Below are 21,402 nucleotides of genomic sequence, written 5' to 3'. Positions count from 1 at the left end.
TTTAAAATTATATTAGAAAATTTTTATATTCAAGTCTACATTTTTGTGGATTTAATTCTTGCTCCTAGCTCATTTATAAAAAAATAAAATTCTCCCCCATTATGGAGTTCACTATTTTGCTTTCTATTTCCAGTGGAGAGAGTTCATTTAGAATCTTGGAGTTCATATTAGATTCCTACCTGATGATACACAGGTATAGGTGTATTTTGTTAATTTGTCAGAGAAATGGTAAGAGTCAATTTACACATGATAGCACAGTTATTTCCTCTACCATTATCTTTTTACTCCTTTTATCTTGTTTATTCTGGTCTATTTAGGAAATCTACTCTTGGTATTGGATTACCATGCCTTATCTGTACAATCTGTCATCCTGGCCATGATTTATATCTCTTTACCTTAATTATTTCACAACACTAGATTCTACTACAATTTGAGCTTGGTCCTGGAGCCAGTCTTCAGTTCAGTTCAGTTCAGTTCAGTTGCTCAGTTGTGTCCGACTCTTTGCAACCCCATGAATCGCAGCATGCCAGGCCTCCCTGTTCATCACCAACTCCCGGAGTCCACCCAAACTCATGTCCATCAAGTTGGTGATGCCATCCAGCCATCTCATCCTCTGTCGTCCCCTTCTCCTCCTGCCCCCAATCCCTCCCAGCTTTTCCAATGAGTCAACTCCTCACATGAGGTGGCCAAAGTATTGGAGTTTTAGCTTTAGCATCAGTCCTTCCAATGAACAACCAGGACTGATCTCCTTTAGGATGGACTGGTTGGATCTCTTTGCAGTCCAAGGGACTCTCAACAGTCTTCTCCAACACCACAGTTCAAAAGCATCAATTCTTCAGTGCTCAGCCTTCTTCACAGTCCAACTCTCACATCCATACATGACCACAGGAAAAACCATAGCCTTGACTAGACAGACCCTTGTTGGCAAAGTAACGTCTCTGCTTTTCAATATGCTATCTAGGTTGGTCATAACTTTCCTTCCAAGGAGTAAGCGACTTTTAATTTCATGGCTGCAGTCACCATCTGCAGTGATTTTGGAGCCCAAAAAAATAAAGTCTGACACTGTTACCACTGTTTCCCCATCTATTTCCCATGAAGTGGTGGGACCAGATGCCATGATCTTAGTTTTCTGAACGTTGAGCTTTAAGCCAACTTTTTCACTCTCCTCTTTCACTTTCATCAAGAGGCTTTTTAGTTCCTCTTCACTTTATGCCATAAGGGTGGTGTCATCTGCATATCTGAGGTTACTAGCCAGTCTAGTAAAAGTTTAATTCCCATATTGTTATGTTCGTAGCTCAGTCATTAAGTTTAATTTAGATACTTCTGTTGTGTTAGTAGTTCCAAAAAATGAGGTATGTCTTGTGCCGAGTCCTTGAGTCTGGAACTCATCTTTCCAAACTAAGAAACTGTGGTGGCTATCCTTCAAAGATAACCCCAGTGAACCAGTTTGCAGTATTCATGTCCTGTGTAGCTGCTGCTGTTGTCGTTCAGTAGCTCAGTAGTATCCAACTTTTTGCAACCCGATGGACTATAGCCCACCAGGCTCCTCTATCCTTGGGATTTCTCAGGCAAGAATGCTGGAGTTGGTTGCCACTTCCTCTTCCAGGGGATCTTCCCAACCCAGGGATCAAAACTGTGTTTCCTGCATTGGCAGGAAGGTTATTTACTTCTGAGACACCAGGGAAGCCCCCGTTATTTAAACCCTGTCTTTCTGTTCTGTTATAGGCCAAATAACAATAAAAAAAAAGCTTCTGATGAATCATTGCTCCCATATAGCTTCTCTCTCTTTAAAAAAAAAAAGAAAAGAAGACCATATGCAACGTAAGATACAAAAGAATATTTTTTAAACTTTGAGCATCCTATGTAAATCTATAATGTTTTGAGATATCATTTGCTTTGCCAAGACTTTCAAAGATGTCTATGCCAAATACCACAGAATGTAAAAAGGGGGAAAATCTATACATACGTGAGTAGTTGAGCAACATCATGGTGCTTTCTCTTCAGGAGGACACCTGTCCTCCATTTAGAAAAATTTTCTAAAGTGCGGCTTGCATTGGAAGATATATCTATCTTATCCTTGTCATTCCAGATCTCCATCCCAATTAAGGCCACGTAAGTATTGAGCTTTTTATAAAGCTGTTACAAAAGAAAAAAAATGGCAAAGCAACTATTCATAATGGTGTTATTATCTTTTAATATTTTCTATGTACTCCAGATTTTCAAACTTATTTACAACTACACTGTAAAAACCTTATTTCCAAACATACTTGTGTAATGGAAGTTACCATCTCTTTTGGCAGACGCTAGCATCCCCGTTTGTAGGCAAGACAGACACTCTTAGTTCAAGTCTATAAACTCCTTTTTTTGGTGACAAAGGGTCTATTGAAACAAAATTTTCCTGCTTGCAACCTCAAGAAATATTATAATATCCTTCTAGTAGTTCATGACTATGACTTCACTATATAAATATATTTCCTCAATTGCAATGTAACTTTCTCAGAGTCATAATTTTTCAGAATTAACAAGCTTGGCTATATTTAAAATGGATAACCGACAAGGACCTACTGTACAGCACAGAGAACTCTGTTCAGTATTATGTAGCAGCCTGAATGGGAGAGGAGTTTGGAGGAGAATGGATACATATATATGTATGGCTGAGTCCTTTCACTGTCCACCTGAAACTATCACAATATACCAAATAAAAAGTTAAAAAAAATCTTTCTATGGAAAATAAATAAATTTTTAAAAAGAATTAGCAAACTTGACTCAGTGCTGATTTGAACATCAGAAAAGGAAAAGGCTACATGGAAAAGTCCTGCATATAAATGAGTTACAATAAAGTAAGGGACCTCTGTTATCAAACGGATTGAACCAAAGAATCTACAGTACATATAGGATACCTTTAGAAATAACCAGTTAAGCTTATGAGACAATACATTTACTTTACAGACAAAAACTTATATTGCTACTATAGTTTGTAAAACTGCACAGTGTTGGTCAGAGTACAAACTTCCAGTTATAAGATAAGTAAGTTCTGGGGATCTAATGTATGATATGGGGATTACAGTTAATGATATTGTATTCTATGCTTCAAAATTGTAAAAAGGGTAGATCTCTAAATGTTCTTATCATAAAAAAAAAAACTGATGGAATCATGTGACATGATGGAGATGTTAGCTAACCTATCAGGTTAGCCAAACTAATCATTTTGCAATATATAAGTATACCAAATCAACATATTGAATGCCTTAAATCTGTCCAATATAATATGTCAAATATATCTCAATAAAGCTGGGGAAAACCGCAGTTAAGACTTTCTCTTGGGGAAACTCCCTGCTAAGAAATTTGAGAAGACATTTTTTAAAAAAGAAAACAAGAAAAGTGTTGAGGTATGCAGTTATCATCGAAAGGGAAGTAAAAATCTAACCAGATTAAAATATTGCTTTGATTGTTTTCCAACTTTCTTATTTCTCTCTTCTTTTTTTTCACCCACCTGACAAAACTTCAGCCCTGGTTAAAACAAACTGTCCTTTCTGTTTCTCCTCCATCAAGCTCTGCTTTCAGACAGGGGAAAGCAAATGATGATGACTGCTTTCACTCAGAAGACATGACTACTAACCTCAAGTGGTCTGAACCACCCTCCAGCAAACCTGCTGTATTTCCAAAGTCCATTCACTCTCACAGCCTTCTGACCATGCCTCTCTTTCTTAAACATTCTGGCACTTTCTTTCAAGTCCTGACTTTGAGCAGATTCATTGAAGATGCAACCAGAAGAGAATTTCCACAAGCTCCACCCGTCCACCCACACTGGTCTACACCTGTTCAAACAACCTGTACTTGCCCTTCTTCATTGCATAAATGATAGCTCAGTGGGCCCAAGACCAGCTTCCTCATTTATGCACCGGACCTGCCATCTCACCCCATATCAGAGATTCCTCTAGCAATTTTTCCATCTTCTTTGCATTGTCAGTGTTTAGCCTTCTGTGCAATGATTCTCATCAGAATCAAAAGGATGCCTCATTGTGGCAGGGGAAATGTCTCTTTGTGATTTTTCCTCCTTTGAGTTATGCCCCATTTCTCTGCTCCCATTTATAGCAAAAACTTCCAGAAAAAAAAAAAATCTGTATTTGCTGTTTCTAAGTTCACGTCTCTCATTGTTTCTGGACTCCCTAAAATCATGATTTTTACAGTCTGTTGCTTCATCCAGGAGACCAACAATTTCTCCTTTGTTAAATCCAATGGCCAGTCCCTGTCCTCAGAATCATCTCACATCATTGATTATATCTTTCTTTGATAGATATTTGTTTCAAGTAGCTTCCACAACCACTTTTCCTTTTCTTTCCTGTCTACTCCTTGGTCTCACCTCCACTCTCACCTCCTCCCCTCTTACTCCTCCTCAAAGAAGTATTTCAAGGATATATTTTTGTGTCCTTTTCCTGCTTACCTACACCCATTTCCCTGGTGATTTTACAAATATTTTCTGTAAAGGTCCAGATAGAAAATATTTTAGGCTTTGAGACCACATGGTCTTGGCTGCAATTACTCACCACCTTTGGTATTATATCAGGAAAGCAACCATAGACAATGTAAACAAATGGGCATGGCTATGATTGAATAAAACTTTATTTTATAAAGAGGTAACAGGCCATAGTTGGTCCACATGCCACAGTTTGCTGACCCATCTTATGCCACCTATGTGTGCTATACATATAGCTAATTCACACTATTGTAGAAACTAACACAGCATTGTAAAGCAATTAGAATCCAATTTAAAAATGAATTAAAAATAAATAAATAATGACCAAGTTTAAAAAAAGGTATAGATTTATATCTTCACCCAGAACTTGCCCTGAACTCCAATCTTGTGTCTTCAGGATTTCCACCTAGAAGTCTTTGTGCAAAAAGATACCTCAAAGTTGATGTGTCCAAAATGGAAAGCCTAATCTCTTCTCTGAAAGGTTCCCGTTGTCCCCCCACCATTGCTTCACATTCTTGAAGTTGCTCAGGTCAAAACCCTTGATGTCACCTGACTTCTCTCTTTTTTTTATGCTTCTTATATCCCATCCACCTTCTAAACTCAAGTCACTCTATCCAAAGATCAGACCTTCTCAATAGGTCACCCATCACTGGTTTCTCTCAAGCCACCACCATCTCTTAGCCTGAATTATGACACAGTCCCCCTACCTGGCCTCATTTCTGCTCTTGCACTCCTTCAGTTTATCTTCAACAGAACAGCCAAAGTCATCTTTTAAGAACACAGATCTAAACATGTCACATCTCAGTTCAGGCTTTCTAATGTCTTCCTCACTCATTAAGAATAACAAAGTCCTAAATACCATCTGTGATCACTTATCTGTGGAATCTAAAATATAACATAAATGAACTTATTCATGAAACAGAAACTGACTCTCAGACATAGAGAACCGACTTGTAGTTGCCAATGGGGAGAGGGTGGCATGGGGGAATGGATTAGGAGTTTGATATTAGCTGATACAAGCTATTATTTATAGGATGGATAAACAACAAGGTCCTACTTTTATAGCACAGGAAACTGTACCCAGTATAAACCGAACATACTTTGAAATGGTTTATCTTGTGATAAACCATAATGAAAAAGAATATAAAAAGAATGTACATAAATGTATAACTGAATCACTTTGCTGTACAGCAGAAATTAATACAACATTGTAAATCAGCTATATTTTAATTTTAAAAAAAATAACAAAGTCCTTACAAAGGCTTCTAGGGCCTTCAAGTTTTGGCCATCACTACCTTTAGATTTCATCTCCCTCTCTTGGCTCTGGCCTTCCACTTACTCCTCAGGCAAGGCAATCTGGGTTCTGCACTCAGGTCATTTGCTCTTCCTGGGGTTACATCTGTTTCTTTCCTACAAGTCTCTGCTCAAATATTACCCTATTAGAGATGACTTCCCTATTTAACACAGCACCCAAGATATCTCGCCTCAGGACTTCACTGGTGGTTCTCTGGTAAAGAAACCATATTCCAATGCAGGGTGATTGGAGTTTGATCCCTGATCAGGGAACTAAGATCCCACATGCTGCAGGCAACTAAGCCCTCACACCATAACCGGAGGGCCCATGCGTTGCAACTAGAGTAGTGTGCATGCCACAACGAAGAACCTGAGTGCTGCAACAAAGACTTAACATAGCCAAAGAAGAAAAAAAAATAAAAACACCAAACCACAATGCATACATCTAAATCTTTCTCTTCCTTTCTCTTTTTCTCTCTTTTTAAAAACTGTTTTATTATTCTTTATGGCACATATCATCATCTTACACACTCTTTATTTGACTTGTTTGCCTCTTTGAACAAGAACGCTAACTTCCTGAAGGGAGGAATAATGCCTTGAAGAAAGAGATATTTGTCAGTTTTGTTCACCTTTTTATTTCCATAATCTAGATGAATACTTGTCACAAAGTAAGTGCTCAATAAACATGGCCACTTCTTGGGGTCTCCTAAGAGGAGTCAGCATACTCTTTGTGGTGAGAAAATTGAGATACGACCTTAGTTACTGAGTCCACCTTCATTTCATTTCTATTGTTACAGTATTTGCAGGACCACAGGTGACTCAGCCATTTCAACAAAGTAGGCTAACCATATGTTCAACTAACAAGGTTTGAATACAAGGGATATAAAAATAATTTTAATGGAAATTAGATGATAAAATCATGTTTAAAGAACTGAATCAACAGTTGCACAATGAAAATAGGCTTGGAAATCTAACTAATCTAAGATTAAATCTTCTCTCTATTGTTTTCTAACTTTGTGACTTTAGGCAAGTTATTTTGTGTCTTAGAAGCTAATTCCTTAGCTATAAATTAGGTTTAATAATACATTAGGGTTGTTCAAGGTTTAAATGAGATAATGTATTGAAAGCTGCTATTGTACCAGAGTTTGGCTTATCTCATTGGTTGGTTAGTTGGTTTTTCCATTTGGTTTTCTATTGGGATTTGTATGTCAACATTTTCTTACTGGGCTTTAGAAAAACAAAGACCATGAAACAAAACCACCTTCTAAATCTTGATGGACCTGAGAATAATGTGGCAAGTAGGTGAGATACTTCTCTATCATGTAATATTAATATTCAATGAAGTAGCCAAAGTCATGGTCACCTTTCAAGAGATAGTCAGCCATATTCTTAGAAGTATTGGTTTTTCTTCCCTGTATCATGAAATGACCAATAACACCACCTAACAAATTGTTAAAACTACACTCAATAAAATATGCCATACCATGTTGATGTAATTGACCATCTCAAATACCGTCTTTCTTATTTCCTCTTGATCTTGATTGTGCCTTTTAAACTAAAAAACAGCACAGACAAAATATAGACATTGATAGAAATGAATGTAATTAGAAGATTAAAAATAGCAATTTCACTAATTTTATTATAATTAATGATCAATTATAAAAGTTGACACTTATTAAAAACAAAGCACTTCCTTATTTCTCTAGCTAAAAGAAAGCACTTTAGAAGACGATGTTTCATCCTATAAAGTACGAGCTCAGTGTAAAGCTCTAAGGAACTATTCCTGAAGTATTTTCAGTTAAATACCATGGCTTCCTAAACTGTGTACAACTAATGCAAGGAAGAGTCTATTCATTTAAAGAAATATGAGCAATAAATGAATTTAGTATAATAAGAAAAGTCAAAACTTTATATAATAAGTTTATATTATTATAAAATAATATATGTTTTATATTATTATAAAATAATATAATTTTTATATTATTTTAAAATAATATATATGTTAATATATATATGTTAATATATAATATATATATAACATTATATAATTAGAGGTCAAAACTTTCTATAATAAGAGAGGTCAAAAATGAATTAACTTATTCATATTACCGTAAGTTTTCCTTTGTGATCACATTTATGGAATTCAGGTTTAGAATAATCAATATATTAAAATGCATTCAAAACTGTAACCAAAGTTCCATGTGTTATGTAACTAAATAAAAAGTTCTTTACAGAGTTTTCTATCAGAGTCCTTGTCTTCTTTTCTTTGTGATGAACATTTTTCCAAGTTAAGAATCTAGCCCTTTATCAGTCACACATGCTACAAATGATTTTTCTCAGTTTGTGGTCCTAATTCTTTTATAGGCTGGTTAACCAAAGGAATAGTTTTAACTTTCACTTTGGATTCTGGCTTTTAGGTCAGGCATCTGTAAACTAAGAACCTAATCTGGCCCATGACAAAGCTTTATTTCAAATTTAAAAAAAAAAACGATTAACAATGAATATTACCAAAATGCCTTTTTCAGAAAATTCTATTAGCTTTTTTAAAAATTTATCACTCCCTGATAAGCATAAACTTTAATTTACCAATGATTTAACTACTTAACATAAAAAAAGTGACTAAAGAATTTAATTAGAAAATAAGTTTGGAGCTCTTGAGACAATAAGAAAGGAGCATTTTAGTGCAAAATGATCAGTTTATGCATATTATGTTAGGTACTCATTTCTTAAAAGGTAAAATATCAGCCTAAATGCATGTCAAATTTCTAAATTTATAAAAAAGAATAGTTCATATTCATTATTTTAAGAACATATTCACTATTTAATATCTTGCATAATAAACTTATGCAGCATAGCATTTTAAAAGACTCATTTATCTGATATAATTACCTCACCATGGTCCAGGACCAAATAATATTCTACATATTTCTTTTTTTCCCAAGCCTTCTGGTCTTTGGATGTCTGTAAAAACCATAAAAAGGAAAATTACGAAGGCAATGTCTCTCTCTGCAAGAATCATTCTTAAACATGAAATGTGTAATCTAATAAGAGTTGGTTGGTATCTGGGAAGGAAGGAAAACAATACTACCATTTTGACTCTAACTAACCACCAGAATCATCTTACAGACTAGACTTAGAATGTCAGAGGTAGAAGAGACATTGGTGATATTCTAGTCTGTCCCCTTCATTTTTACCAGAGTGTAAAAGATTGCATAAATAACTAATCAGTTCAGTTCAGTCATTCAGCCGTGTCCGACTCTGCGACCCCATGGACTGCAGCATGCCAGGCTTCCCTGTTCATCACCAACTCCCAGAGCTTGCTCAGACTCATGTCCATCAAGCCAATGATGCCATCCAACCATCTCATCCTCTGTCATTCCCTTCTCCTCCTGCCTTAAAACTTTCCCAGCATCAGGGTCTTTGCAAATGAGTCAGTTTTTCCCATCAGGTGGCCAAAGTATTGGAGCTTCAACTACAGCATCAGTCTTTTCAATGAATATTCAGGATTGATTTCCTTGAGGATGGACTGGTTGGATCTCTGCAGTCCAAGGGACTCTCAAGAGTCTTCTCCAACATCACAGTTCAAAAGCATCAATTCTTCAGCACTCAGCTTTCTTTATAGTCCAACTTTCACATCTATACATGACTCTTGGAAAGACCATAGCTTTGACTAGATGGACTTTTGTTGGTAAAGTAATGTCTCTGCTTTTTAATATGCTGTCTAGGTTGGTTATAGCTTTTATTCCAAGGAGCAAAAGTCTTTTAATTTCATGGCTGCAATCACCACCTGCAGTGATTTTGCAGCCCAAGAAAATAAAGTCTGTCACTGTTCCCAATGTTTCACCATCTATTTGCCATGAAGTGATGGGACAGATGCCATGATCTTAGTTTTCCGAATGTTGAGTTTTAAGCCAACTTTTTCACTCTCCTCTTTCACTTTCATCAAGAGGCTTTTCTTTGCTTTCTGCCTTAAGGGTGGTGTCATCTTCATATCCGAGGGTATTGATATTTCTCCCGGCAATCTTGATTCCAGATTCTGCTTCTTCCAGCCAAGCATTTCCCATGATGTACATATAAGTTAAATAAGCATATAAGTTAAATAAGCAGGGTGACAACATACAGACTTGACGTACTCCTTTTCCTATTTGGAACCAGTTTGTTGTTCCATGTTCAGTTCTAATTGTTGCTTCCTGAACTGCATACAGATTTCTAAAGAGGCAGGTCAGGTGGTCTGGTATTCCATCTCTTTCAGAATTTTCCACAGTTTATTGTGATCCACACAGTCAAAGGCTTTGGCATAGTCAATAAAGCAGGAGTAGATGTTTTTCTGGAACTCTCTTGCTTTTTTGATGATCCAGCGGATGTTGGCAATTTGATCGCTGGTTTCTCTGCCTTTTCTAAAACCAGAAGTTCACAGTTCACATATTGCTGAAGCCTGGCTTGGAGAATTTTGAGCATTACTTGACTAGCATGTGAGATAAGTGTAATTGTGCCATAGTATGAGCATTCTTTGGCATTGCCTTTCTTTGGGATTGGAATGAAAACTGACCTTTTCCAGTCCTGTGGACACTGCTGAGTTTTTCAAGTTTGCTGGCATATTGAGTGTAGCACTTTCACAGCATCATCTTTCAGGATTTGAAATAGCTCAACTGCAATTCCATCACCTCCACTAGCTTTGTTCATAGCGATGCTTCCTAAGGCCCACTTGACTTCCCATTCCAGAATGTCTGGCTCTGGGTTGGTGATCACACTATCGTGATTATCTGAGTCATGAAGATCTTTTTTGTATAGTTCTTCTGGTTTGTTTTTTTTGCCATCTCTTCTTAATATCTTCTGCTTCTGTTAGGTCCATACCATTTCTGTCCTTTATTGTGCCCATCTTTGCATGAAATGTTCTTGTTCCTCTGCTTTTTCTAAAACTAGGCTTCCCTTTTGGCTCATCTGGTAAAGAATCCACCTGCAATGCAGTAGGGGGTTCATCCCTGGGTTAGAAAGATCCCCCAGAAAAAGGAAAGGCTACCCAGTCCAGTATTTTGACCTGGAATATTCCATGGACTCTATAGTCCATGGGGTCACAAAAAGTCAGACACAACTGAGTGATTTTTCACTTATCACTTATATACACACACACAACTAATTAATAGGAATGCTAAAAATAAAACCAAAGTCTTCAGATTTTTTGAACAGTGGAGTTTCAAAAAAACAGTGGAGTTTTGAACAGTGGAGACTAGACTGCAATGAAATAGACACGTTAACTTCAGCATTCTCTTAGGGTCTGTTTTTTTTTTTTTTTTGGTTTCCTTGTATTCCTATCCTAATAAGTAGCCCCTCCTCTACTAAGGGTTCAAAGCCAGGAGTCACCATAGCACCTAGTCTGTCCTTTGCTTCTCAAACAGAGCTGCATCTCCTTTGCACATTCCAAGCTTCCCTCATTTCAGTTTCTTTTTCTCCACAAAACAAAGCAAAAACCATGTTTCACAGTAGATTTGTTACTGACCCTAGTTCTTGAACTGTGTGTGTGTGTGTGTGTGGTATGCAGTAATCAGTATCTTAATTCTCTGACCAGGGGATGAACCCATGTCTTGGAAGCAAGGAGTCTTAACCACTGACCACCAGGGAAATCCTTGAACTCTTTAATCAGTAGTAATTGATAAGAGGCCAGATGAAAAATTCAGACAAGAGTTAGATGCATGAAGTAGGCAGTTAGTTATAAAAGTCTGGCCTCTTAAGGCCAAAGCTGGAGATATGCATTTGATGGTAATTAGTACAAAGTTCCTATTTAAATAAGACATAGCACTGGATGAGATTATCCAGGAAGGATATGTAGATAAAGCAAAGAATGTGATGCAGGATTGAGCTACATGCTGCTGCCGCTGCTGCTAAGTCACTTCAGTCGTATCAGACTCTGAGCGACCCCATAGATGGCAGCCCACCAGGCTCCCCCATCCCTGGGATTCTCCAGGCAAGAACACTGGAGTGGGTTGCCATTTCCTTCTCCAATGCATGAAAGTGAAAAGTGAAAGTGAAGTCGCTCAGTCGTATCCGACTCCTGGCGACCCCGTGGACTGCAGCCTCCCAGGCTCCTCCATCCATAGGATTTTCCAGGCAAGAGTACTGGAGTGGCGTGCCATTGCCTTCTCCTGAGCTACATGAGGCCTCAAATATTTAGTGGTCCAGCAGAGGTGGGCTAACAGTGAGAGGACCTGAGGAGGAGTACCAAAATGAAACAGTAAGATGTAATGAGAGTGAGGATATTTGCATATGATTACCAAGGAATTGAGGCAGAAAGACTAGGGACCTGTATCAAGCTTAACCAGGAGATCAACATTCATGGAAATTTATGGCTCAGAGTGATTCTTCTGGGCTCTTAGATATCATTGCACTGGTAGAACTTAGTGCTCAGTACCCAGTCTCTCAGAAGTGTCCTTTTAGTGACCTCATGGACTGCAGCCCGACAGGCTCTTCTGTCGATGGGGTTTTTCAAGCAAGAATACTGCAGTGGGTTGCCATTTTCTTCTCCAGGGGATCTTCCCAACCTAGGGATCAAACCCGTGTCTCTTGCAATGGCAGGTGGATTCTTTACTGCTGAACCACCTGGTAAGCCTGGTAGAATTTAAATCCACAGAAAATTGAATCCAACAGAGATTCTATTTTATTCAGACCTCTTCTGTCCAGGTATTATGGATTCTGAGAACATGTATAAGAGATGATTGGATGTGACATGCATCCTGAAGAAAATGAAGGTAAGGATGACAAAGTTTTTGTGTATCTTTTTTATAGTTTCCATGCCGGCTTCATGGTGACTCAGAAGGTAAAGAATTACCTTCCAACCTGGGTTCATTCCCTGGGTTGGACTCATCCTCTGGTACTGACTACCCACTCCAGTATTTTCACCTGGAGAATTCCATGGACAGAAGAGCATGGCAGGCAACAGTACATAAGGTCAAATAGAGTTGGACATAACTGAGCGACTAACACTAACACTTCCAACACAAGCCACGTTCATTTTCTTGTGTGACCAGAAGCTGAATTCCAGGTATAACAGAATATTCTAAGTTGCAGATCCCATATTTATTTTGCTCACTGCCATATCCCCAAGACTTATAGCAGTAGTTTAAGAAAGATTTGTTGAATAAATTCATTCATGGAGACAACAAGGTATTTTATCTCAAAACAATAGTAATACTTTATCCCCTTGTTGTATGATGTAGCATTGTGAAAGTTGTCTGCTTCTAGGAGACCAGCATTATATCTATGCATCTTTTTAACTCTTGAACACAACATATTGTTAATAATAGTCATTGTTGTTGTGGTTTATTTGCTAAGTCATGTCCAGTTCTTTGCAACCCTATGAACTGTAGCCCACAGGCTTTTCTGTCCACGGGATTTCCCAGGCAACAATTCTGGAGTGGGTTGCCATTTCCTTCTCCAGATCCATATGTACTTATTAAATAAATCATCAATGTACAATGAGGTTTTAATGTCTCTGTAACCTACTAGTTTCAACAATGATTGTAAAGTTTCATTCAATTGGATTTAATAGGACTGGAAGCCAGAGCAACCAGGATGAGATATATAAGAACACTGAAAATAAAAAATAAAAGTAGGCATACAGCCAGACTGGTAGATGAGAGTGCCTTCAGATGAATTCCAGGTGCCCATATTGTGTCATTCATCCCACAGGAGCTCTTAGTCTTCTGTTCTTCAGGATCGTGCTTGAAGAGTGCATGTTCTTGTTCATCCTGGTTTGTGAGGCTTAAAGGTTCGATGAAGTACTTTTGATCTCCCTGACTGAAGTAACCCCTGAAAAACAGAAGAGTCTAAGCTTCTTAAAAATATTCCAGTTTTGAGTGTTAAAGATTTGTAGACTCTAAAAAGTGACTACCACCAAAGGATTCCAAACTCAGGGCAGTAGAATATAGTATAACATTACAGCTGAAGACACCCTTAGAGATCACCTAAACTTCTTTTCTCTATGAGGAAACTAGACCTGTTGGGGAGAAGTGACTGCTGCAGTCAGACTGCTATGCTGGTGCTATAGGGAAATTTAATTCCCATGCATTGTCTGCTCTAGAGGCACGCTGACAATGAAAGAGACTTTGGAGTCTTATAGCAAGGGTTAACATTCTGGGTCTATGACTTAAAGTCACATAACCTCAGTTTCTCCATCTACAGAATGGCAACAATAATATCTACTGAACAGTATAGTTGCAAAGGCTGAAGGAGATAAGATGCAAAGCACACAATCAATGAATATTATCATTTTCTTCTCACTTCTCTCTGCTGAAATCCTGAGCTAGGATTCACTTAACCATTATTTAGGGAGCACCCATTATTCTCTAGACATTGGAGCAAGGGCAAAAGGTAAAAAGGAAAAGAGTCACGCTCTCTCATCTCATGGAGCTTATATTAAAATGAGGAAGATGGAAGTGAATCAAATGATCACATTGGATCTACAAATACACATAATTATACGATGTATATGTAATATATACAATTACAGCAGATAATTGCTAGGAAGGAAAAGTCCAAGAACATATAGTAGAAGGGAGACTGGACTAAGTGTACATGGAATTAGAAGAGTGGACATAGAGAGATGAGTTAGATGATTTCAATATTTATTTATTTTGTTGATTTGACTGTGCCAGGTCTTAGTTGTGGCATGTGAGATTCTTAGTTGTGGCATGTGGGATCTAGTTTACTGATCAAGGATCAAACCTGGGTGCCCTGCATTAGGAACAGGGACTCTGAGCCACCGCACCACCAGGGAAGTTCCACATAGGTGATTTATTGCAGTGGTCTGTATAAAGGTTCATGGCAGTTTGGACTAGGATGTGGCAGCAGAGAGAGACTATAGTGAAAAATCTCAGGGAATATTTAGAACATATAATCAACAGGGTTCATTAAATGAATTGAAAATGTGTATTTGAAAGGCAAGAAGTCATCAAAGAACCTAGGTTTCTGGATTAAGCAAGTGGTTGGTTGACTATAACATTCACTGAGATGGAAATCACTGGAAAAATACCACATTAGGGAGAAAATCATTTGTTGTATATTAAGATTGAGATTTCCTTGAAATCTCCAGATGTGGAGACATATAGAGTTATGGAAGAGGAAATGAGATAATCAAGTCTGGGCATCAGAAGAGATATCTTATTGTAGACAGATACATGGCAAGTCATAAACATCCAGAAGGAAATGGATGTCATAGGAATGGATAGGACACACTAGAAAGAGTTTAGAGTGAAGAGAGAAGGTTTCATTCCCTAAAGGTTCTGACTCTAAAACTAGGACTCGATAACCTATATTTTGAAAACAAGCAGACAAACAAAAACAACTCTGCAAGCAATTCAGGGATGTAATTTATAAACTACTATCAAGAAAAGCCATGTTTCCTGTGAATTTCAAAAATTTTGAGCCGTTAGAATTCAAACTCAACTATATTACAATTAATTATATTTGAGATTCTTTAGATCATTCACACATATCATCACCATCATCATCACAGGAATATACAAACCATCATGAAGCCTTCCTTACCTTAGACCTCTACATGTGCTGATGCTAGCATCAGAAACCTTTTCATTAACGATGTGTCCTTGATAGTAACAGTTATCCTAGGAAAAAGGGAAAAGGGGGTTGACAAAGGACAAGTGTGAATGTATTTTAGACTGGCAACTAAATTTGAGTTTGAAATCTTGAAATGGGATCAAAAATGTTTTCAAACCATTTTATGCTAAACAGCAATTAGAGCTGTAAAAAAAAAATTTTAAACCAGCCTTCTGTGGATAAAATTTTCGTCATTTAGTTGATGATCCCAAATGCCTAGGAGGCATTAACTATACCTTGTTGTAAATTTTATTGTTGCAGAAGAAGAATGCCAGGGATGAATAGAGTCTGGGAAAAAACCAACTCATAGATGTAAGTTTAAAACCTGAGTCCCTGGAATACCAGACAGTCATTCTTTCCCTGGATAATTGTTCATTAAATGTTCCTAACACCAACAAGCTCTTTCCAATGAATGGATTATTCAGATCATGTTGTTATTTCTTGATTTATCCAAAGAGTGCCACCAGGCTAACTGGATTAATATTAATATAACAACTCTGTCTCCACTCGAAGCAAAATGCTTGACCTTAATGCTTTTTCACGTGGATGTTCTTCAGTCAAATTCACTTTTCTACTTTGGGACAGGCAGCATGTTGGCCAACGTAAACCTCTGCATTGCTATGGAAGAGAATTCTTAAAGACCTTTCTCAGAAAAGATGGCAAAGATAAAACACCCCTTGTACCTCTTCATCCTGTCTACTCTGAATAAGAGTCCAAAGTGGAAATTATTTAGGGAATTCTACAATTCTACAATTCTAATGTTGAGGATATAGGGTTGAGTTTGAAAGACTACATGACACTGAGAGGCAATTGGCACTAAGTGAAAACACCAGATGCACGTAATTCTGTATTTTTCTAATGAAAACAAGAAGCTCCTTCTGCCTACTCTCCTATAAGGAGTGCATGAAGGCCGGAAAGGGTTACCAAGGTGGTCAAGGAATGGGTCTGTTCTTGTCAAACTGTAAAAATGTTGGAGGATCTGTTAAGAATTACTACTGCTTCTGTTTTGTAAGTTCATTTGAATCATTTTTATTTAGATTTCACAAAGTGCTATCATATGATATGTATCTTTGTCTGCCTTACTTCACTTTGTATGATAATCCCTAGGTCCATCCATATCCTGCAATTAGCATAATTTCATTCTTTTAATGGTTGAGTAATATTCCATTATATATATGTAACACATCTTATACATACTGCTGCTGCTGCTGCTGCTGCTAAGTCGCTTCAGTCGTGTCCAACTCGGCGCGACCCCAGAGACGGCAGACCACCAGGCTCTCCCGTCCCTGGGATTCTCCAGGCAAGAACACTGGAGTAGGTTGCCATTTCCTTCTCCAATGCAGGAAAGTGAAAAGTGAAAGTGAAGTCTCTCAGTCGTCCGTCTCTTCGTGACCCCATGGACTGCAGCCTACCAGGTTCCTCCGTCCATGGGATTTTCTAGGCAAGAGTACTGGAGTGGGGTGCCATCGCCTCCTCTGCTTATACATACTACTATATATATAATAATAATCAACTATAGCATAGGGAACTCTACTTAATAATCTGTAACCATCTATATTTGAAAAGAACCCAGAAAACAACAGATACATGTATATGTATGACTGAATTACTTCTGTTATACACCTGAAAGTTGCTGTACAACTTTACAATGTTCTAAATCAACTCTACTCCAATAAAAAAAATTAAAAAATAATGAATTATTACAGCTGAAAAAAACAACATTGCTATAACACCATTTCACTTTCACTAATTGTCTGGCAAAGACACTGCCTCTGGGTATGTGGGTCACACCCCCAATTAACAGTGAATCTAGGATACTCTGTTTTACCATGATCTGTGGGCTCGTGGTGACTGCCTTTCCACTGGAATTATAATATGTTTCTGTGTAGCCTGGTGCAAGGAGATTCCTGGGGGAAAAAAAGAAATATCATGTTTATTCATGCTAACTGCGAAGTCTGGTGATTCAGCTGAGAGATTTTCCTGGATGTGGTGAGCTTTTCCTCCTAGTCCTCCAAAATGAATCCAACATGAAAGAGGTACTTAAACTGGAGGGAGTGAGAAAGGCAGGGAAATTCCTGAGTAGTGTGCAAAAATGTCTGTTTCCTCATCAAACTTTGCATGCTTGTCAGAGGAGCGATTAGAGGAAGAAAGAGAACTGAAATGGGCAAGGTTGATAAAAATGACTGAAAAGAGCAAGGCTCGCCCCACCCCCAGCTTCAAATGACTGCCTTTTCCACCCAGTCCTTGTCAGTTACCAGTAACTGTTAACAATTGCACCAGTGGAAAGTGTATTGAAAATTGACTTGCACTTGGCAGTTAGGGACCTTTCAGCGTTTTCACTGAGCTTCTTAAAATTCTTTCAACGACTCACCAGCAAATAGGAGTCTGAATATTTTTTTTAAAGAGGTAGGGCAAGGAGAAAAGGGAGTAACTAATATGTATTAGATGCTGTCTCTATCCTGGCCGCTGGAATAGATATATTATGTGTAACATTTAATCATTTCAACAGTCGAACAAGATAAATATTATCTTCCTTATATTTCAGATGGGATTAAATAGTGACAAAGAATGTATCCAGGTCTGCTTGAATTCAAAGCCTGTACAATTTCCTTTGCATCAAACTATTTTCATACTCTAGTCAGTTGTGACTTTTTGTAAAAGGTAATAGTCTATTTGAGGAGGGGAAAGCATCTTGTTGTTCCTATATTGAACAGTTTAGGGATTAAAAAACCTTGAAGGAGTAGAACGAGGGAAAACTACTTTGGAAATAGTATAGACATAAGATGATCAAGATCTGGATGGGAGCTGAGGCAGTGAAGTTTGAAAAGCAATGTTGAATTTAGATGAACTGACTGAAGGAATCAGAGACAATGGAATGTTTGAGAACATGGAAGGTTGGTGGATGTGGGTAGAAAGCAAATTGGTGTTGCAATTAGGGGACCCCAATTTTGATTTTACCACAGATTTGAATTTTGGCTCTAGAATTTAACACATATATGTCTTTTTTCTAATAAAAATAGTTGCAAAATGTTTTGATAGCTAATCTTTCAGTGTTAAAATAATAAAATGCAATAATGCATGGGAAGATTTAAAACTCTATGCTATTTCATAGAAATTGCTAAAATATATGTCTGCTTGCATTGTGTTTTATGACTCCAACTATCAGAACACTAGTCAACTGTGGTTTTACTCAATGTGTCTCTACTACTTCAGTAGGAACAAATATTCAAGGAACCCATTGGGTCAATTGAGAGTAAAAGCTGAATATCCAAGATTTCCAAGAGCCCCTAAGTAGTAACAGACTCAATTAGCACAGTTTCCATATGCTAACTGGTTGTTGGTGAGGATAACATTAGAAGTAAAGGCACTTACTTGTTTTTTTTCAAGTAAAGCACTGCGATTTTTCCATTAACCGTCATTTCATACTTCAATTCAGTTTCAAAATTTTCCTGCAAAAATACACAAACATTTATTGTTAATTAAAAACATACATACACATATTCATTTGGCTATGTTCATCACTGGAAACAGTGCCTGCTTTTTTTCTCCAGTAATTGCTGTAATCCCAAATGTCTACTTCTGTCACTTTTAACAAATCAAATGACTGCCAACTGAATAGACAAATTATCTGAGATCTTTATGCCAAGCCATCTATCCCTCCATCCAGTTGCTCATTCTACAAAGACTGAGTGCCGGTTACATGCCAGACACTGTTTAATTCTGGGAATGGGCTTCTAAGCAGGAAAAAATTGTACCTACTATCAGAAAACTTATAGCCTTGTGAAAAAGACACAATAAAAGTGAGTTGCCTGTGATAAGGGGCTTGAATATGGAAGCAGGGTAGGATGTCTGATACCTTAAGGGCAGGAAAGGCTTTCCTGAGGAAATAAGGAAAGCTAAGATATGAACTGAACAGGTGATGCAGCATGGGGAAGTGGTTTGAGAAGAAAAACTAGTATGCACACAGACCCAAAGACCTGCAAGCCCTCACTAACGTCTTTTCTTGATAGCGCTGTGTCTTTGTTGCTGGGTACACTTTCTCTAGTTGTGGTGAGTGGGGGCTACTCTTCATTGCTGTGCACAAGATTCTCATCGGGGTGATTTCTCTTGTTGAGGAGCATGGGCTCCGTGGCACCCAGGCTTCAGTAGTTGCAGCCCAAGGGCTCTGGAGAATGGGGTCAGTAGTTGTGGTGCACGTGGCATGTGGAACCATCCCAACCAGGGATAGAACCCCTATCTCCTGCATTGGTAGGCAGATTCTTATTACCGTACCACCAAGAAAGTCCTCACTAATGTGGTCTATAGGTCTTCTCAAGGCTAAGTAGAGGGCAGAATATGGGAAAAATAAAACAAATTTGTACTTGAAGGCAGGAAGAGGTCATTGGGAAGAAAATACAGTCTCAGGTGTTCAGAAAGAGAAGACAATGTCACTTCTAGTACACTGTGTAGAAAAGAACTATTTTAAGTTTAGATTTATATATACAGGAGGAGACAGGTCTCTATCGAAGGATTTAAAGCAGGATTATAAGCCATGGTGGCACATAATATCTACCAATTCTCTGGGAAGTGCCAGGACATTGTTATTATTAAAGAGATCCAATATGGCAGACCAAATGCAATGGAGCACCACTTATGAGCTGAGTGCTGTTTCCACTGCTGTGTTGCATTTAAGGTCAAGCTTTCCTGTCTCCTCCCTGTCCTGAGAAAGGGAATAGGACCTGAGCTCATCCAAGGACAACAGAAAGTTAGAGCCATCTAGACGTCCCTGGTGGCGAAGTGGATAAGAATTCACCTGCCAATGCAGGGGACGGGGGTTCGATCCCTGCTCTGAGAAGATTCCATATGCCGCAGCTGCAACTATGCCCGTGAATCACAGCAACTGAACCCATGATGTCACAACTACTGAAGCTCACAAGCCTTATAGCCCATGCTCTACAATAAGAGAAGCTACTGCAATGAGAAGCCTGTACACTGCAACAAAGACCATGCACAGCCAAAATAATAATAATAAATAAAATAAATAAAACTTTTTTTAAAAAAGAAAGAGCCATCCATTCAAAATATTGTACAGGGATTTGCCATCTCCAAGGTCAGTTATTTCAGCCCAAATTTCCTTTAAGTGATCAGCTTTTGAAGGCTCATCTGGTGTTAAAAATCCAGGACTATAAATATCCTACACTGTGGGTCTAAATGCGGGGAAGATGTTGTAATTGAGTTCATTTTCATGAATAACAGGAGCTGCAAAAAGCCTGAAGGTTGAAAACAAATGTCAAGGGGAATTATTGTCACCACTTTTTGTTCAGGTTTAAGAAAGGCCAGATAGAATGAAAATATCAGGAGAATACTAGATTTGACCTTCCATACAGAAGAGCCTTCCCAATATCTATTTTCTGTCATGAAAGGTTTGTGGTGGATAGTGAGCTAAAATATTGGGTTGACCAAAATGTTTGTTTGGGTTTTTCTGATATAAACCCAAAAGAACTTTTTGGCCAACCCAATATTAGTTGGCGGTTATTTCAGAAAAGATAATTGTAGAATGGAAGTTTTAGCTGATATTAACATAAAGGGTATGGATGAAAGGAAACAGCAAAGAAGAAAACCAGAGACTATGGGAAAGAGGGCTTCCCCGGTGGTTCAGTGGTAAAGAATCACCTGCCAATGCAGAAGACACCGTAGACAAGGGTTTGATCCCTGGGTCAGGAAGATCCCGTAGAGAAGGATGTGGCACCCATTCCATTTTCTTGCCTGGAAAATCCCATGGACAGAGGAGCCTGATGGGCTACCAACCATGGGGTCGCGAAGACTCAGACATGACTGAGTGACTGAGCACTAGAGAGTGAGGACTGGGTAACGTTACAACTGCACTTCTCAAGTAGAAGTTCATGGTGAAGGACAATGCCTGCTAGTAAGAAGTGTGTCTTATTTCTCGTCTATCTAGGCTTTGAATTAGGGGTTGGGAGAGGAAATTGGCACCTTGATTTGGAGAGATTCTACTAGAAGGAAGTGACTTGGAGCCCACTGAG

At 38.1% G+C, this 21,402-nt stretch overlaps 1 protein-coding gene across 1 annotated transcript in view; it reads right to left on the bottom strand.

Moving 5' to 3' along the window:
* Window positions 1-21,402, bottom strand: part of ADAM28 (ADAM metallopeptidase domain 28) — a 68,563-nt gene that overhangs the window by 40,181 nt on the left and 6,980 nt on the right. Inside the window, exons 3-9 of the mRNA XM_055579738.1 lie at window positions 18,752-18,828; window positions 17,208-17,286; window positions 15,311-15,387; window positions 13,384-13,573; window positions 8,660-8,731; window positions 7,254-7,325; window positions 1,967-2,136 (exon numbers count right to left, since the gene is read on the bottom strand). Of these exons, the coding sequence (XP_055435713.1) occupies window positions 1,967-2,136; window positions 7,254-7,325; window positions 8,660-8,731; window positions 13,384-13,573; window positions 15,311-15,387; window positions 17,208-17,286; window positions 18,752-18,828 (737 nt within the window). The remainder of the gene's footprint in view (window positions 1-1,966; window positions 2,137-7,253; window positions 7,326-8,659; window positions 8,732-13,383; window positions 13,574-15,310; window positions 15,388-17,207; window positions 17,287-18,751; window positions 18,829-21,402) is intronic.

This window comes from Bubalus kerabau, chromosome 4, assembly GCF_029407905.1.
Source record: "Bubalus kerabau isolate K-KA32 ecotype Philippines breed swamp buffalo chromosome 4, PCC_UOA_SB_1v2, whole genome shotgun sequence".
In the NCBI taxonomy this organism is placed as follows: Eukaryota; Metazoa; Chordata; class Mammalia; order Artiodactyla; family Bovidae; genus Bubalus; species Bubalus kerabau.
Note: the sequence above shows the minus strand (reverse complement) of the source record. Positions and strands in the feature narration are given on the sequence as shown.